The following is a 20920-nucleotide window of genomic DNA, read 5'->3' on the forward strand; positions in this document are numbered from 1 at the left end:
AAACACCTGAGGCCAGACATTTAGGATTTATTAAGACATATAGTAGAGCTGCCAGGTGGTTTCTGAGGAACTGCCTTTCTCCTCTGTCACTCTCGACAGTGTGACACATAGTGACAGACGCTCCTAAATAAACCTGGCCAGAAAAATTTCTTGCAGATTCTTTCGTGTGTCTTAATAAATCCTAAATGTCCGGCCTCATGTGTGTCATGGAATTTCTGTGAAACATCTAAGCGCATGTGCTTAGTAATCACTGGTAGCCATCTCTTTCCAATCAGATCAAAGTTTTTCTTGCAAAGTAATCCATTAAATTGTCCTTTCACATCCTCTGACCGATTTAAGGCAAGCATAATTTGAGATGTCTTGGCATCCTCCTGATCAGCAGAGAGATCCTGGAGTGCAGCAAGACAGTCACTCATACCAACTACACCAGCCGAAACGCCTTTCCAGTGTGTAAGCGTAGGCTTCCGCGGCCGTTGTCTTCTTCAATAAAATTCTTCAGGGTATCAGACCGCATCGTCATAATTTAATATGCGCCAACGTTTCGGCCAGCGTTGCAGCTAGCCTTCATCAGGGCCTTACATTAACTGCTAAATGAACACACTTGGTTCCTTAAATAGCTTATTCTGTACGCTCTCTTCGTTAGCGTGTGCAGGGCGGACTTCTCTTCTAACGAAGAGAGCGTACAGGATAAGCGACGAAGAACATCTGAAGACAGAACTTGAACGCCTTAGGTCCATCTTCGGAACTAATGGCTATGGGAAGCAGATGATAGACAGCACCATGTCGACAAGGGAGAAGAATAATAGGGAAGAGGAGAAGGAGGCACAGAGCATTGCTGTGTTACCATATGTACAAGGGGTCACCGAACGTATTGGCAAAATTCTACGAAAAGCCGACATCAAACCAATTTTCCGAAGCAGAAACAAAATATCAGACATGCTCGGTTCTACCAAGGATGCAGTTGACAAACTACACACAGCTGGCGTGTATGAAATTGGTTGTGCGTGTGGATTAGTCTACATAGGAGAGACGGGACGTCCGATTAGCACAAGGCTCTCGGAACATGAAAGATATATCTGCCTGAAACAACACATTAAGTCAGCAGTGGCGGAACACCGAGACGAGTGCGGGAGACCAATATTTTTTCAAGAAGCCCGCGTCCTGGCGAAACAGCCTCTCACTTTCAAAAGAAAGATTAGAGAGGCGATAGAAATAGCCAAAAGACCCGCCAACATGAATAGAGAGGACAGGTACAAGCTTCCGAGGTCTTGGCTGCCTGCAATAGCAGGGCTACGGAGCGGCGGCAGAGCCTTGGCGGCCCATGCAGACACGCAGAGAGCCGCAGTAGTGGTCGCGAGCACACAAAGCAATGGCACGCCGCAGCCGGCTTCTGGACAGCATGGAAACAGTGTGACGTCACAGCCATCACCTGTTCGCTATTCGTCCGTCTCCTCCAATGGGGTGGATTAATATAAAGACCAATAGAAAACAGCTATTTCAGCCAATGACAGATAATAAAGGAAACACCAATAAAGCATACCTTTCACCCCTCCTCCTCCTCCTTTTACAGCCAATCAAGTAACGACACGGTTTTCTCGTGCAGCTATTTAAGGAACCAAGTGTGTTCATTTAGCAGTTAACGTAAGGCCCTGATGAAGGCTAGCTGCAAAGCTGGCCGAAACGTTGGCGCATATTAAATTATGACGATGCGGTCTGATACCCTGAAGAATTTTATTGAAGCCTTTCCAGTGTGTTGGATTGACCTCCTCGGACGATTTCTGTCTGCTAGTGGCAATAGATGGATTACTGTTTGCACTGATTATCTGACACGCTACGCCATTACAAAAGCTGTGAAAACAGCCGAAGCATCCGGGGCAGTCAAATTCATTGTGGAAGACATTGTATTAAAACACAGTGCCCCAAGGTTGTTAATTACGAATCGGGGGAACATTTTTCAATCGAATCTTGCGACAGAGATAAACCGTCGGTGCAACATTACTCATCACATAACGACTGCCTACCATCCACAAACTAACGCGTTTGCTGAACGACTTAATAAGACCTTGGCCGACATGCTATCAATGTTGAGCATAGCAACTGGGATGAGGTGATGTTTGCCTACAACACTACCAGACAAGACACCACAGGATTTACACCATTTTTCCTAGTGCATGGGTGTAAGGCGACTAAGAGCTCATCAGACATTTCTTTGGACCTTATAAGGTTGTAAGACAGTTGTCTGATGTTACTTATGAAGTTGAAGATTTCGTCCCCGACACAAGACGACGAAAAGATCAGAGATACAGTCCACATCCCTTGAATGAAGCCCTATCAGGATCCTGCAACCCAGGGAAATTCGAAGCTCCAGCGACAAGCAACAAGTAGAAAGGTGACAAAGAGTGTAGCGGCAAAAGAAGGTCTAAGAAGATCTCTGCCAGGGCAAGAATCAGTCATCAGGAGTCGGAGTATGCAGGACCGATGACTCATTCATGGACTAGAAGGATGTAATACCAAGACGCTGTTCCCTTAAGGAGGGAGCAATGTCGCAGAAGAAGCTGAGTAGCACCGTGGTGTAGTGGATATGATACTAAACTGTTGCATGGAGGGCCATGAGTTCAAAACTCACCTGGACTGTACAATTTTAATTTCTATATTCAGTTCGAGTATATTCTAGAAGTATCCACAAATGTCAAGAATCATTGTACTGGAATGTTGTGTAGCTGTATATGTACTGTATGTGTTCTGGCTGGAGGCAGTTCGCTCTGTCCTTGTGTATGTGCAAGTGCTGAAGAAACCTTCGTTAAGTGAAGTTAGTGTTCGTCGTTCATCTAATTACACCTTCTTCTATGTGATCATTCCAATTTAAGTCCAATTTAGGTTATTTAAGTATTTAGTTGAATTCACAAATGAGAAGATACACTTGAAAACCAGATATCCCACATTTTTCATAAATTGGAGGAATACTGGACCCTATCCCCTTCTCACCTAATGATTCTTAAATATCCACGCTCTGTCTGCACCAAAATTTCACACAATGTTGACATCCACTGTTGTCAATGTCTGTTAGATCAACGTGGTATGCATGACTATAGACACAGTAGCAATGAAGGAAAAGCAACTGAGAACTCATACCACACTGTGACCACTGCCACCTAGTTAACTCAACTGTCCACTGGCTGACATACAAGGAGTTCTTCAGCCAGAATGGCACCTGTTTCCCACCCAAACATAATGGCCACAACTGGACAGCTGGACAATTGATGTACTATTGATTTCAGAATGTAAATACGACAGTGCAAGATTTTATACATACTACTGTCTAAGAGAAACAAGACAGAAATACAGGCCACCTGACCAGGACAACATGTTGGAAAGCATTATTTTTGTTTAAGGAACAGAGATTCCTTAAGTATTACTATCTTCACTGCTTAAACCTCTCATTTCTGTAATTTGCACCTCACAGGAGAGGTTTTGTTCATATGAATGAACAGCAACAAAAAGACAAAAAATCATCTTACCTCACTGAGAATTTTATCTGCAACAAGGTTTGATTATTCAAGGAATCTTTTATTTCTGTACTTCAAAAGATCGTATGAGTCATGACATTCACTTGGCTCCATTGTTTGCATGTGATTTAGACTGAGGTGTAATATTGCTTTGCTTTACGTGCTACCAACACTGTTTTCTTCAAAGCATACATTTCACAAGCAAGTTGGCTAGTGTTTATTGATGAAACCTGTCCAACACGATCTATACTACAGTTGAAATTCTACTGAGGGAACAATTCTTTCTTAAGAACCTTGGTCAGCTCCCTATGGTCTGAACAAATCCATTTTTATAAATTTATATCCACAATGATAAATTTCTTCCAATTAGCAAGATCCCTTCATTTTCTCTGCACATTTATTCATCTTCCCGAGCACTAAATTCCACTGCAGCGCTATGCAAAAAATCTCATGCTTGCACGATCCTGTAACAGTTGATGTTCATCCTTCAACAACTAGTCATGAACTAGTGCTCTTTTTCAAATTAGATGTGACTTGCAGTGTTTTTTTTTTTTTTTTTTTTTTTTTTTTTCCAAAACTTAGCAGTTTCCAATCGAGTGACTCACATGAAGTGCTCATTCGAGCTCTCATACCACCTGAAATTTTCATTTCTGACCACTGGTTTCGTATCTTAAAAATTCTCAGTTTAGAATCCACTATCACCATCATAATCGTGAAACTAAAGGTTTGAAACACCCATTAAATGAAATGGACAAGAAAGCATTAGTGATCTGGATACAGAGGAGCTCACACAACACATGAAAGCCTTATCAACTGAAAAACTATGGGGTTAAATGCTACTAAAAATGAATTTACTAAGTATGAAACTTTGTCCTAACATCTCAGTTTTATTATTTATTATTATTGTTTAACATGAGCTGTAAAAAGGTAATAATGCCGAAAGGAGCTAGTGTCCTGATAAGGAGATATGAACTGTGATGTTTTCCTGGTACACATGGTTCAGGACATATCTTGCCAGCAGTTACACATTTATTTTGTCACACACACTGAATAATTCAGCATCTGAGATAGCAATGCCAAATTGTCATAAAGAACAACATATAAAATTAAAGGTAACAACACTTTAAAATTAAACAAAAGAAATTTTGCAAATCTTTGTCCAAAACATATATGGATTGGAGAGAAAGCATTTGCAGCATAGCATGTGGCAGCTCTACTAACCCTTATAACTGTATAATGATAATGTTATAATTCTGCTGGCAAGAGATCTGAGAAAAAATTCCCTCAAGTTACTTTCTGTTTCTAATTATTGACTGAAGGAATAATGTTCACATGGATATTAAGAGAAAACAGGAAAGCACTTCAATTAATTTAAAATGCCACTCTGTGCCAAATCAGTGCATGCTGCTTTCAAAGTTCAATAATTATACATATATATGATATGTAGGCTTGTTGGATGGGATACAAACTTTAGTTCTGCTCATGAGTAAGGTTTCTCAGGTGAGCCAAAGCAATTAATAATGGCAGCCACTTAAAAAATTGTGAATGACCCAATCAATAACAAATAAATGAGTTATCACAGTATACTTGAAAAAGCAAATGAAAAAGCAATAAAAGATCAATAAAAGAACAAGGCAAGGAGCAAAAAACCTGTTTTGAAAAATGATCTGTTGAGGCAAAAAGAAATGGTATGAAAGCTGAACAAACTTCATTATGTTACACCAGTCACTGTGTGTAATACAGGAGAATTATAATGATGCATTTCTGGGAGGGGGAGGGGGGGTGCAGGCAAAGCAGATGTAGCTGAACATATTCGCACATATGCTGCAACAGATGGAACAGAAAATGACTATACATTATTGTAGGGAGTGAATGATGAATGAACAGCAAAGTGAAATTCAGGCAACAAAAATGAGATTTCTAAGATTGTTGAAGGGATGCAGCAGAGTAGACAGAATTAGGAACACATCAGCAGCTACAAAAGAAAAAACTGAATCCACAAAAATTAAACAAAAAGACCGTTCTTGAAATTACAAATGAAAAGCACAGTACTTTGTACCTTCTACAGAATAATTTATTTAGTTAACCAGTTCTCAGCTAACAAGGCCATCGTCAGACTTTTAACTGATTACTGTCATCAAAAAAGATACCTTATTTGTAACCAACACTGAAAAAGAAGTTACTTATCTAGACTAAGCCACTGAGAAAAAGTACATATCATCTTTGACAAAGGAGTGGTAATTCAATTACGAAGGTGAAAGGTTGTAAGGCAAGTGCGTATAAAGGGAGCAAACCACGAAAAATGTTGACAACTGTAACAACGGAATATATAGAGTACTTAGCTAATCACAATAAACTATGTAAATACAGGAAAATGGAGAAGCATGAAGTACTCAATAGTGTGTGAAGTAATGGAATACTGAGAACATTATGTGAAGTTTAGAAGAGGGAAGGTATTAAGCTATGTTTGGTCATTTAAGATTATATCAGGACTATGGACCACATGTTTGTTGATTTTTCAGGGCTTCCAGCAGGTTGTGTTTTTGGCCTTTGTTTGCAGAGTTGTGAACATGCAATTGTGGCTCATAGCTATGGGCCTTCACTCAGTACATTCTCTGAAAATTATTATGTAGGCTCTGTTTCTCGAGTTTAGTGTTAATGTTTTTCTCCATTTATATTTATTTGCTGTTTGAATTTTTATCTTTTTAACTGAATTAACACACTGTCAAAGATGATATTTACTGTGTGTTCATGTCTCAGAGATGAGTAACATCATTTCCAATGTTCCATCTGTAACTTATTTTACAACGATAGTCAGTTAAAGTCCGTTTATGTTCTTTTAAGCCAAAAATTGGTTAACTTATTAATCATGAAGAACATACACAATACTGTTTTTTATTTATAATTATGTTGTTCCAACAAGAAGTGACAGAAGAATCAGTTAACATGTACCTGAAATTCTTACGACAAAAGCAGTAAGGGAGACTAAGTCAAGGAAGATTTAGGGAAATACCCTAAACTCTCGCTAATTTGGCCCTCAATAGTCTGGCACCTCAGTAATCCGAGATTTCTAGGATTTACACCCATTTTTACATCTGGCTATGTCTTCTGGCGTACCTATGTTGATTTCAAAATAAACTGTTAAGTCCTTCCATAAATTGTTGGATGAGCTATTTTATGGATGTGATGGTAACCAAGTAAATTTATTGGAACACAGCTTGTGCAATATAACTCACACCAAGCTTACGTTATAACTCAAGCTTCTCAGAACTACTGGTACTAATCTCCACCATAGTGTGAAAATGTGATAAAATGATTTAATAATTACTATAATTTCAGGATGGAAACAATAAATGAAGGGATGCAACCACTTCCCTATTTAGCATTGGCATACTTCAATAGTCAGAAAACTGCACTAATTACAACCTTTTCCTTGTTTCACCCTCTCACCCTACAGTACAAACACATATAACATGCACATTTCAAGAATATCCTTGGTGATGTGATTGGTGGGAGTAGTTTAATTAATAGAAATCAAATGGGATTGATTGGTACTCACTGAGCTCTCTTCACTATCGGCTTTCAGACAAACCTACATTTAATGTGTGTGCATCTGTGACATCAGAAGTCATATGCAAATTCAATGAGCACTGAATTGTAAGTGACTTTAAAATAATCTTTCTTATTGGTATATCAGACCAGTTAAACAAAACGTTGTTAACTGGATGCATCATCGTAATTACCGAGAACTCCACATTAATGGTCCATACCATCAACTCCACGTTAATGGTAAATACCCATCAGAGGAAAGGAAAGACTGACATTCCCCAAAAGATCTATGTCTAGTAAAGCAGTATTGTCTTCAAATATTTACACGAATTACTGCTTTACTGTTAGCACAGTACAGCAAAATAAATACACTACTGGCCATTAAAATTGCTACACCACAAAGATGACGTGCAACAGACGCGAAATTTAACTGACAGGAAGAAGATGCTGTGATATGCAAATGATTAGCTTTTCAGAGCATTCGCACAAGCTTGGCGCCGGTGGCGACACCTACAACGTGCTGACATGGGGAAAGTTTCCAACCGATTTCTCATACACAAACAGCAGCTGATGAGCGTTGCCTGCTAAAACGTTGTTGCGATGCCTCGTGTAAGGAGGAGAAATGCGTACCATCACGTTTCCGACTTTGATAAAAGTCGGATTGTAGCCTATTGCGATTGCGGTTTATCGTATTGCGACACTGCTGCTTGAGTTGGTCGAGATCCAATGACTGTTGGCAGAATATGGAATTGGTGGATTCAGGAGGGTAATACGGAATGCCGTGCTGGATCCCAATGGCCTCGTAGCACTAGCAGTCGAGATGACAGGCATCTTATCCGCATGGTAACGGATCGTGCAGTCACGTCTCGATCCCTGAGTCAACAGATGGAGACGTTTGCAAGACAACAACCATCTGCATGAACAGTTTGACGAAGTTTCCAGCAGCATGGGCTATCAGCTCAGAGACCATGGCAGCGGTTACCCTTGACGCTGCATCACAGACAGGAGCGCCTGCGATTGTGTACTCAATGACGAACCTGGGTGCACGAATGGCAAAACATCATTTTTTTGGATGAATCCAGGTCCTGTTTACAGCATCATGATGGTCGCATCTGTGTTTGGCGACATAGTGGTGAAAGCACATTGGAAGCATGTATTGGTCATCGCCATACTGGCGTATCCCCCAGCGTGATGGTATGGGGTGCCATTGGTTACACGTCTCGGTCACCTCTTGTTCACATTGATGGCACTTTGAACAGTGGGCGTTACATTTCATATGTGTTACGACCCGTAGCTCTACCCTTCATTCGATCCCTGCGAAACTCTACATTTCAGCAGGATAATGCACGACTGGATGTTGCAGGTCCTGTACGAGCCTTTCTGGATACAGAAAATGTTCGACTGCTGCCCTGGCCAGCACATTCTCCAGATCTCTCACCAATTGAAAACGTCTGGTCAATGGTGGCCGAGCAACTGGCTCATCACAATACGTCAGTCACTACTCTTGATGAACTGTGGTATCGTGTTGAAGCTGCATGGGCAGCTGTACCTGTACACGCCATCCAAGCTCTGACTCAATGCCAAGGCGTATCAAGGCCGTTATTACGACTAGAGGTGGTTGTTCTAGGTACTGATTTCTTAGGATCTATGCACTCAAATTGAGTGAAAATGTAATCACATGTCAGTTCTAGTATAATATATTTGTCCAATGAATACCTGTTTATAATTGGCATTTCTTCTTGAATTTTAATGGCCAGTAGTGTAAATGCTGAAGCAGATTTAATTATGTTTCCACAAATTATCAAGAAAGGAGAGACAGCATTAGTTAACACTTAAAAATAATTAAGAGGGGAAAATATGAAGCAGAACAAACACTTCTAACAAAGGAGCGACTGAACGGAAACACACATTCCAATGTACACTGGAAGTGCACTCTTCTGCTCAATTTAATACAATGTGAGCATGCATTTCAAGCAATATCAGAGTTAACAATGAAATATGTACAAAACATAAAACATTTTTAGTCGCGATTTTACACTATTGTGATATTTTCTGGAATAATTTGGAAGAAACATCAAATGTTGTGGACTATTAATGAGAACTGATATTACTTGTGTTCAAAAGTCTCAGTAAACTAAAGTTTGAACCACGAGGTATTATTTTTCATTAGATGTGTGGCAGTTACAGCACAAGTTGTGATTATTTTTAGCCCAAACATTGAACACAACACACTTTTTGATTGAGTTAATTCTTTAAATGCCTGAAATTACTACAAATAATTGGTGCCAAAGCTAGCTGAACACAGTGTTCAAGATTCTCTTCAACAAAAGTAAGAGATCACCATGCTTTCTTCACAACAAAAATACAACAACTGGGAATAGTTTTTTTTGTGTTAGGTGGGGGAGGGGAGGAGGAGAGAAACTCCCACCAGAAACATAGCACTCTAAGTGGCAACACATTGTAACCAAATACAGTTAAGAAAAATCAACACTCATCACAGAGGAAAATTGCTTCCGTACATTAACAAAAATGATGGTGCACAATTATTAATACTCTGCTTAGAAATACAATACAAACATGTATACTTAGACGGAATGTATTGCAGTGACGCATGTTGAACAAACAGAAGTGATGAGGGACAGGTCGGAAAATTTTGCAATTATCTCTTTCATTACATTCATCTGATTGATGTATCTGCCTTTCAATTCCGTACTGTTCTATGTATTACGGCACTTCTAGCTAAAGTAATGATAAACCACAATAAGTGTGTAACATTACTCTGCTCATTCCACAGTGTTGTGAACAATTAAAGATATTATTGCACAGGTTATAACATTGGCTAAGTTCCTCACGAGTGCATACTAGCCATTTATTGTGACAAAACAGTCTGCTTTTCTGCCAATTGCTAATGGCAATTTTATCACCATTTCTAATAGAATACGGATATACAAAACATGCTCAACAGTTCTTTCCAAAACTCCCCAGCAACAGCTACTTGTGGTATCCTATAAGTGTAACATGGATACACTTTCAGATTTGACTGTTATGCAATATGCTGAACAACCTCTGTAGATCCTGTTGTAATACAGCAAAGTCATAATGTCACTGAAAACAAATACATAACAGACATTTTAGTTTCCCCCAGAATTTCTTGACTATATCAATTTACCATATAATTTTTTTCCATTTCCACTGTCAACAACACAACACTGCCTATGAACAGTGAGAAAGTTATACAAACTGAAATTTTAGTTCCTAAGTAGAAAGAAGAACTATTTACCAACTACTGAAATACTGAAACAAGGATGTGAAGAATTAGATGTTTGTTCCTCCAATTAGCATAAGACTTGACTGTCCACATGACTTGTTTAACGAAATGAAAGAACCCAGCCTTACTCGACAGAGCTGTTTTAGTTGCCCGCAGGAGACATCAAGTTGAGGCCACTCATCGATGATCATTTCCCACACAGTTATCATGTTGTGGGGAAGCTATCTGCTGTTTCAATCACTGTTCCAAATAGTCAAAGACATTTCCTGTGGGATTAAGATCAGATGATTTAGTGGGCCAATTGAGCTACAATCTGGTGTGTGACTGCTCATTAAATTAGGAAAATATGCCTGAAGACCTGTGAAGACACCTGTTGTCATACACTAAGTGTCTAAGGCACACTCATGAAATAGGGATAGAAGAAAGGACTATATCTGGTCACTGAGAATGCACAAATAAATATCCTGGTATAGGTTTACAGCAACCTGTTTGAGTGGGACTAAGTTATGGCTTGAACACATGCTATCACAGCATCACCTCTGGTCTGAACCACATCTTCCACACACTGCAAGTTAAAAACCTCAGGGAACCATTGTTGCACTCAACACCTGGCACCACTTGAAAAGAGCCAAAAGCATGACTTGCCAGACTATACCGCACGCTTCCAGTAAGTTACTGTTCAGTTTCTGGCCATTGGAGGCACGGAGCTTTATGTGCCAATGTGGACAATCGCCTTTTGTGAGGCACGACTCCAAATGTCCATTTCATGTAGTTTCCTGTGCAATGTTCACCCAGAAACTGTTAGAGATAGACCTACATTCACTAATAGCAACAATTCCTTTTGTTGATAATGGATGACACTCATCTCTAGCAAATGTTGATTATGATCTTTTTACAACCACTATTCTTAGAGTCTGTGCAGGATACAGTGGCCAGTGCACAGTGACTAATTTTTGTACAAGGCACTGGGTGAGTTCAGCTGTATGTTCAGAAGGGAAGGCCAACGTTCTTTGCCCACTTTCGGCCAACTGGGGTGAGAGAGTTGAGGTGCATGCCTTTCAATCTTTCTCAAATAATTTTACAGAAACCATTTGGTAAAAAAGGTTTGTTATTTATCATTATCTATGGTAGCTTCATGATGAAATGGCCATCATTTCATTAATGGTCATAGCTATTTTGACATTTGTATTTTACGATGATTGCCCAGAAAATAATACATCACTTTTTTTCTTCAACCATTCTTTATTGAACACAATGAGAATTACACACATTAAACAATGATGTTTTATCTACACACCCTATTTTTTCACGTAATCTCAATCCTGTTCTATGGCCTTCCTCCAGTGTGAAACAAGGGTGTGTTATGTCCTGTTGGTACCAATCATTGTCCTGGTGGTGGAGTCAGTGCTTCACTGAGTGAATCAACTCATTGTCCTCAAAATGTCTTCAGCAAATGGCATCCTTTGATAGCCCAAACATGTGGAAGTCCGAGGGGGCTACATCAAGGCTGTATGGTGAATGGCGCGACCCTGTCCAACCCTGTTTTGCGATGCGTTCAGCAGTCCTCAGTCTTTTGTGGGGCTGCGTGTTATCATGTTGCAGCAAAATATCTCCTGAGTTGCTGTGGCGTCGAAGTCGCCAGAAGCGCGTATTGAGTTCTGTTAATGTGTTGACGTATACTTCTGAATTAATAGTACCACCTCTTGGCATCACATCAATGAGAATCACACCTTCACAGTCCCAGAACATGGTGATCACGATCGGAAGCAGTTGTTTTGAATTTTTTCTTCTGTGGGGAGTGGGAATGGCACCATTACTGTTTTGTTTCGGGCTCAAGATGGTGAACCCAGGTTTCATTACTTGTCACAATCTGGGACAAGGAGGCCTCCCCCTCAGCTTCAAAATGTTGCAACAAATCAAAACAAATATTTTTCTGTGTGATTTGTGATCCACCGTCAGACGAGGCAGGACCCATCATGCACACTCTTGAATATCCAAGAGTGCAGGTAATTGCATCCACACTTCCTTTGCTGACTGACAGATGCAGTGCCAACCGCTGAGTCATAATGCATCTGTCCTCGTGAATGACAACATCAGCTCGCTCCAACATGTCAGGTGTGCAGCTGTGGGTGATCTCCCCGACGGCTGCAAATCGTGAAGCTCTGCTGAACTGCCTTCTGATGACATCCCCTCTGCCCCCAGCGACAAACTGTGCTTCTGTCAACAGCAGATGCTCCATAGACTTTGCGCAAGTGTTTGTGAATATTCCCCATAGTTTCTTTCTCTGCAGTGAGAAATTCAATGACAGCACATTGCTTGTAACATACCGCATGGTCCTACAGCTACGCTATCTGGCATGCTCATTTAGGAGACTTCAAATAACACACACAAACGTCTCACATTTGTAGCAATATTTTTGGCTGAGAAAAAAATGTGGTGCATTACTTTCTGGGCAAACCTCATAGTAAGACACTGCGCAAAATTAGAAAAGTCTGAAATTAAAAATAGCATTTGCTATGTTTTTCATTTGATGCGTATTACATTATATGTTACTGCATATGAAATTTAGCTAACACAATGAATTTTTCTTTAGATATGGGTGGAGACCTCTGCCTGTCTTCTCTATCTGTCACCAATCTCAAAAAACTAATCTTGTATACCTCAGTCATCTGCGATCACGATTAAGGCAGAATGAAATATCCATAACATTCCTCGTATCTCCTAACATTCCTCAAATCTCAAATGGCTTGAGATATCAAAATGAGATTTTGGCAAATGATGGCATGCAAAGAGCAGAGTATTTTGTCATATGGTTATTATGTGAAACTTCATTATCTGCCATGTTATTCCACTAACTACAGACTTTTTTTGATGAAATAATGTAATTTTTTTATGGGCCATCGACAGCTGGTCAAACGAGAAATTCAATGGTTTTGGAACAACATAAGTGAGGACATCACATATTTCTTTTTATACCAAAGATGTAATTTTTCATAAGCTACTGACCTTACTTGTCCTCAGTTCCTCACTTAATAAATCACTGTTCCACAATTCTCTCACAACTGCGACTGCACAACATGTTAGTGATGTGATGATGTGTAAACTCTGCCACGTTTTGGCAAAAGAAGCAAATTTTAAGAAGGCAACAACGGAAATGTACTTTTCACTCCAGATTCACCATTCATGGCGATTCTCTGAAAGTTACAAATGGTTACCAACTCAGGCGAAAATAAATCAATGCTTTTGTTGCATTTTCAGTACAACTATTTTTAGATACTAACCAAAGCAGACATGACGGTAGATCTTTTTGGATGGTCATCAAGCAAGTTTGGGCATAGGGATGCTCCACGTAATACTTACAAACAATATGTGTGCACACTACAGTTTAGAATGCCACTTCCCCTCCAGTGCTCGGCATTTCCCCTACAGCCTGCTGAGTGCCTGGTTGCAGCCCCCACCACTGTCGCTCTCTTCACATTTACCCCGCTGACTGCACATCTATTGGCCACGTTATTCTGTGCACCCTCTACACATATTACATGGCTCTGGTAAGTCCATCATTTCTTGTAGACCAGTTGGGCAGTCCATATTAAATACCAACAAATCAAGCAACTTCATCCACTGTGTGGTCACACGTACTTATGAACACAATATCTCATTTCTGCTATTTTTGTCATGTCTTCTCATAACACATCTTAGTGTGCCTATTCCACAGAAATGAATGGCACTTGCACACCATTTCAATGCTATGACTTATGTCAGTGGTAGATAGTAACATGTCATCCTGATAACTATTCTACACAATCTACATCAGCAGTATGCTCGTTTAAGAGGGGTGGGGGTGGAGGGTGGGGGATGAGGGTGGGGGGTGGGGTGGGGGTGGGAGGGGTGGAGGGACAGAGAGATGAGATTATGAAGCTTGGAATGAGGGCCAAGACAGACTGTCTGAACACTTTCAGTAAATTTGTCTGAACTTGTCTTCAATATATGTAATTTCTATATAAACGTTACTTATTCTTAGAGCCTTATGAATGTCTCCCGCATGTAACTCTTAAAAATGACATTTCCCCACAGTATGTCAGCAAAGTTCTAAATTACGCATTACATCGACCTTAATAATTTTAACTGCCAAATATTTTGCAACGGCCAAGAGGCAGAGGACACTGACTTGCTGTTACCATCTCACAAAATTCTAAGGTATTAATTACAATAATAATAAGAAGAAATTAATATCTGAAAGGCAACACTCCTTAATAATGGGACGACTGGTCACTGAAATTTCCAACATTAAACAGGTAATGGAGCCTCTCAGAAAAATAACTTTAAATCTGAAATTATGACATTTAATATCACTTAGATATTTAAAAAATGTTTAGGTAGTCTTCAGTTTGTATCAGCTAAGTAAGGAGAACAGACTGACAAAAAATAAATAATCTTCAATGTACTCTTTATCACTATGATACAAAAGGTTCTTTTGTCAGTGTTTAAATTTACAACAAGAGCCACACGCTAAAACGTATTTTACTGAATTTTAATTTTTTCGTCTTTGGTCACTTAAAGAAATGACTGTGGCAATTCTATTTCATGTCTTTAAAATATCATTAATGCACTTCTGTTTGGGAATTTACAATTCGCATTTTTACAGTGTATTTAGTATGAAAGCACACAGAAAGTAGAGGAGCCACTCAGGACAGCAAACTGGTGGTATCTGTGACTGGGCAAGGCACCATGCGAGAATAGGTCAGGGCAGGTGAAACAACGTGCCCGGTGCCATGCTGTGCCAAGATATTCAGAGTTAGTCTGACCTGTGCTGCCGCCCCCTCCCTGGCTTCCATCTTCTGACCTCACCTGAGGGAGGTAGGAAAGGCTTTTAGTGCTCTCTGCATAGCGATTCACTGCTCGAAGTTCTTCTAGTGTCATATGTCTGCTTGTAGTAGCACTACTTGAAGATGAACGGCTTGAACCCTGGAATGAAGAAAGTAAATATGTGCTTATTTCTGTTATAATAATGTACAAAAATCTCTGGTTGAGAATTGCGGATTATTTAGGAATAAAGGAGATGATTCACTGAAAGGCAGAAGTGCTGCATTGTCAACAGGAACAGAAACAAAAGGTACAGAGCTTTGCTAGCTTTCGGTGGGTTACGTAGGGGTGCAGGTATAGGGCCGCAGGTGGCAGAGGGCTGGGCACACAATTTCACAGACTATAGCGTGAGATAGCAGCACACAACTAGCGGACACAAATTACTGGCCGGAGGTACTGGGACAGGGGAGATTATATATATATAGCGTGCACACAGGCACACACACAATTGGGTGGGGGTGGGGGGGGGGGGGGGCAGCGAGTTACCTTAGATTTAGCCAGGGAGGTGATGGGAGTGAAGGATGTGCTGTAAGGATAGCGCCCATCTGCACAGCTCAGAAAAGCTGGTGGTGGTGGGGATCCAGATGGTACATGTTGTGCTCTGCTGCATGTTTTGCCACTGTGTGGTCCACCTTGTTTTATAGCAACAGTTTGGTGATGGCCATTCATTCTAGTTGATAGTTGATTGATTGTCATATGAAATTATCATCTTCACAACACAAGAAATAAAAATAATTTGATGCTTCTCACACACAAATTGAAATTATATGCATGGGCTCCACAGTATATGGGGATGACAATATTATAACAAATTAATGGGCAAAAATGTATTTAATATTAAGCCAGAGATCCTAAAAATAGGGCTACAGTAGATTCTGGGGGAGAAATGCTACTATTCAATAGAAGAATTTTTAGAGGACGACATGATAATTTGAGCTAGGGTAATTTAGAGTTAGATTTTTAGATACTATTTTTATTATTATTGTTATTATTATCCCTGCCATCTGTGTATAAAAAACAAAATTGTATTATTATTATTATGCTGTATGTAAACATTCAGGGCGGATACGCGACAAGGAAAAAAAATTCCCGGATTTTTCCCGGTACCAGTACTGTGCTATCTCATTTTTGGTTTTTTATTATGGCATATGTCATACATGCTATAAATGAAAACATGTTCTTTTGAAATGCAGCGAACAGTTGAAACTAGCCAATAGTGTGGAATTAAACACTTTGTTTCAAACAAATTGACTGCCACAGCCAAAAAGATTAATAAAGCCATATTTCTTTAGCAAACCGACAAAAATAACTTCATTGTTCTGCAAGGCGATTAATGCTTGACTGAAAATGCTGCCTGGGGCAGATACCCTGGTTTGCTCCCAGGGAATATAGCAGCTTGGACACGCCAGCAAAATTTTTCCGGGTAACATCTTGCTTCTTGCTTATACAGCTAACAGCCACACTTTTGTAGACAGAAGTGGAAGGTACATGCGCGACTCAACTGTGCATGCGCATGGGCCTGCTAGCAACTGCTCACACGAATCTAATGTAAACAGTTATGATGTCATTCTCATCGGAGGCAATTTGTTGTTATGAAGCATTGCGAAGTCTTCCTAAAGCCTTTGACGCATTTTGCTACTGGCTGACGCTTCTATGAGCAATGTGTTTTGTTGTGTACATTGTGCTTTTCCTTTGAAACTTAAGTTTTATTTTAGTTTTTTTCTCTCGTTCATGTTTTATTGCTGCAGTATTATTCTGCTGTAGCGGGATGCAGTAATATCATTTGTTAAAGTGTTATTTCTTAACAGTCAAAATTACAAAAAAATTAACTGAGAACTAAAATTTAAAAAAATCCCAGAATTCTTAAAAATTACCGTGTTTTTCCCCGTTTTCTCGCGGATGAAAAAATTCCCGGGTTTTTCCCGGATCTCCCGGTTGTCCCAGGTCATATACACCCTGACATCAGCTTTTATGTTTACTGTAAATTTTTCCAAACTTTTGACATGTCTCCTGTACCTGAATCAAATGATTTTGATTATGTATGTTATGAGACTAATAACCCTCAATTCACAATTCATACCAATGTAAAACACTGTGCAGTGGCTGCAGCAAGGCTGGTGTATAATATGCTTGCTTTCAAAGCTGGCCCAGCCTCTGATGGGGTAGGACAAGCCTGTGCTGGGTGTGATCCCTTCGACAGGGGACTGCGGGTGGGAGTCCACGGCGATGGACTAGGATGCTGTAGAGGTTGGGTGGGCGACGGAACACCACTTTCAGTGGGACGGTAAGTTCCTCGGATAGGATGTCCCTCATTTCATGGCATGATGATAGACAATCAAAGCCCTAACGAAGGATGAGAGTCAGTTGTTCCAGTCCCGGGTGGTATTGAGTGACAAGGGGGGGGGGGGGGGGCTTCTTTGTGGTTGGTTCTTGGGATGGATGTGTGGATCAGGTGTGTGTGTGGGGATACTGTGAAGGCCTTTGTGATTCCTTCAGCATACTGGATGAGGGAGTTCTCATCAATGAAGATGCATCTGCCTTGGGTGGCCAGGCTGCAGGGGATGGATTTTTTGCTGTAGAAGGGGTGGCAACTGTCAAAGTGCAGGTAGTGTTCGTGATTGGTGGGTTTGATGTGGACCAAGGTGCAGATGGAGACATCTGAGAGGAGGAAAATGACAACTAGGAACATGACACAATGTGTGGTGGAGGACCAGGTGAAGTGGATAGGAGAGAAGGTGTTGAGATTGTGGAGGAATGAGGATAATGTGTTGGCCTTTGGTCCAGATTATAAACATGTCATTAATAAACGTGACCAAGACCCGGGTTTGGATTTTTGGGAAGCTTTGGAATGTTTCATCTAGATGACCCATGACGAAGTTGGAAAATGAGAGTGCTTTGAGGGTGCCGCCGGCTGAGCCACGCATTTGTTTTTGTGCTTTCCCTTCACAGATGAAGTAGTTATGGGCTAGGTTGTTGTTGGTTAAGTGTATCAGGAATGAAGTGGTGGGTTTGGAATTTGCAGGGTACTGTGAGAGATAGTGTTCAATTGCGGCAAGGCCATGGGCATGAGGGATGTTGGTGTATGAGAAGGTTCCATCAACAACGATGTGTAGGGACCTGAGAGGTAAGGGCGTGGGCATTGTGGGGATCCAGTGCAGGACGTGGTCAGTATCTTTCATGTAGGAGGCTCGGTTTTGGACAATTGGTTGCTGAAGTTGGTCAACAAGGGCTGGGATTCTGTCAGTGGGAGCACTGTTGTTGTTGTTGTTGTTGTTGTTGTCTTCAGTCCTGAGACTGGTTTGATGTAGCTCTCCATGCTACTCTATCCTGTGCAAGCTTCTTCATCTCCCAGTACCTACTGCAGCCTACATTCTTCTGAATCTGCTTAGTGTATTCATCTCTTGGTCTCCCTCTGTACTGTAACCAGCCATAATGGGGCAACCAGGTTTCTTTGGTTTGTGGATTTTGGGGAGCATGTAGAAGGTGGGTGTGTGGCTCTTTTGGGGTGAGTAGGGAGATGGGTTCAGGGGAGGGGTTCTGGGAACGGCTGAAGGATTTCAGCAGGGACTGGAGGTAATGTTGGACAGCTGGCGGAGACACTCTGCCAGGTAGTCACTCTGGTTCATCACAACAGTGGTGGAACTTTTGTCTGCAAGGAGGATGATTAGATCAGGATCCGGTTTTAGTTTGTGTAGGGCTATTCTTTCTTCTGCTGAAACAGGAAAAAAAATTCCTGGATTTCCCGGTTAAAAATACACTTTCTCCCAGATGAAAATACACTTTTTACGTGTTAAGTAACAGCATACTTTTCCTTGGAACTGTAAAACTTATCAATCCTTTAAATGGTTGTGGTTTTATACACCGGCATAGAATTTCCAGGCACTTTAGAAAACGAAACTCAGGGGAAAAAACACGTTTCGGAAAGATTTCTGATGTGCAGCAACACGTACACTGCATATTTTCGTATTACGAAAGTATAAATTCTAATTCCACCAAACACCACATGTTACTTTCCGAAGAACTGAAATCGAGATTGCGATGCGCTTTTGTAAGCCAGTCGTAGTTCATGTCAAGCGATCCTGCCAGCTGATGATAGCGGATATTCAGAGCATAGGACACGTGATGTTATCAGTCAATAGCAACATCACTGTTAAGTAGCGCGAACACACAAATAGGAACAGGTAATGGTTTAAATTAATATACATAGTGTTGCTACAAGAAAAGAAAAGCTTTTACGTATAATATTGGTCTCTAAGATTAATAAGCTGCAAGAGAAGCTAAGCTTTCACACATAATGTTGATCTTTTTTGCGCGTGTTACACTTTAAGATACAATTGTGCCAGTAAAATTTTTAACGACGACTTAAATGTCTGATCTTCTGGGCTCGAAAATATTCTAAATGGTCGTCGTCAAAGATTTTATTTTTGAATGAAAGTCAAATGCTCTGTGATTTAAAAAAATCATCGGACATTCATTGCACAGAGTGCATCTTGCATAAAAAGAAATTTACTTTGACAGTAACACTTTCCAAACAACCATTCAGAATATTTTCTCGTGACCTGTTAGAAATAGATTTGTTTCAGCAGTTGCCAGAGAGCGCCAGATAACAGGCGTCGCCGCACTTGCGCATCTACGGTGACGCAGGAAGCCCGTACGTTTGTACGTGTAAAACATTCAAAGATCTTACATTATGTCATAAAAGAAACAAGACATTAGAGGATACTCCAAGAGCATGGGAATTTTGTGAACCGTAATAAAATGCATCATTCGGCTTAAAGTGCACATTCGTATGTCCAGATTCAGATGTAAATTTTCTTGGAGTACCAGTTCTGTTTTATCTCATGTTTGGTTCTTTATTAAGGCATAATCCTTGTGCTAGAAGATAAAAATGTCAACTTGAAATGCAGAGAATAGTTGAAACTAGCCAATAGTGTGGAATGAAACACTTCATTCGAATAAATTGACTGCCTCAGCAGAAAAGATTTCTTTAACAAACCGACAAAAATAACTTCACTGTTCTGCAAGGCGATTAACGCTTGACTGTCAGACAGGTGGAAACAAAATAAAATCAGAAACTAATTACATATTTTAGCCTTCCGTAATTATGTGAATGTATTTTAATTCACTTGATAGCACCAGGCCACAGAAATCCGATTTGTTTTCATTTGACGTGAGAGCAATAAACGAAGAGGAAACAGCAAAATCACTTAACGTAAACACGAGTCATGTGTAAGACGTGTTATTTGGTCTTACGTGTGCCAAAATGCAATGCCACACCTCCTCACACAGCATTCTTCCATCTCACGTCTCTGTATTTCGCTCTGTGGAATTCAAACACGCAATATTTTGTAATGGGTGCCATCAAACTATATTCATACCAGTGGAAATTAAAATGTCCTGCAGTACCTCTCCTGCTCCCAATCGGCCGGTTTGACATCTTACCCCTCTTTAAAAAAACCTCACAATTAATACTGGATGGGATTATTTGTAACCGGCAGAACAAGAACTCTTCAGAAAATCTGCTGTCTTTACTGCCTATTAGCTAATAACTTGCTGTTTTCTGTGACATAACATTAAATATAGGGTACATAAAACGAGTAAAGACAAGAGGCAAGCAAGACAGTAGAATCCATTTCTTCAATCCTTAAGTCCTAGCTTTTTTCCCTCTCTAATCTTGCTACAGCTTTACATGACGTGCTTTCCTTTCTGCGAAAGAATCTATTACCTCATCAAA

At 40.3% G+C, this 20920-nt stretch overlaps 1 protein-coding gene across 7 annotated transcripts in view; it reads right to left on the reverse strand.

Annotated features, from left to right (window-relative positions):
• Positions 1-20920, reverse strand: part of LOC126475270 (rho GTPase-activating protein 20) — a 183667-nt gene that overhangs the window by 74686 nt on the left and 88061 nt on the right. For 6 of the 7 annotated variants that reach the window (XM_050102988.1, XM_050102990.1, XM_050102986.1 and 3 more), the window contains one exon: positions 15172-15288. In XM_050102988.1, coding sequence (XP_049958945.1) covers positions 15172-15288 — 117 coding nt within the window. Of the gene's footprint in view, positions 1-15128; positions 15289-20920 lie in introns of all 7 variants that reach the window. The other variant, XR_007586686.1, reaches the window with a different exon arrangement.

Source organism: Schistocerca serialis, chromosome 4 (assembly GCF_023864345.2).
Source record: "Schistocerca serialis cubense isolate TAMUIC-IGC-003099 chromosome 4, iqSchSeri2.2, whole genome shotgun sequence".
In the NCBI taxonomy this organism is placed as follows: Eukaryota; Metazoa; Arthropoda; class Insecta; order Orthoptera; family Acrididae; genus Schistocerca; species Schistocerca serialis.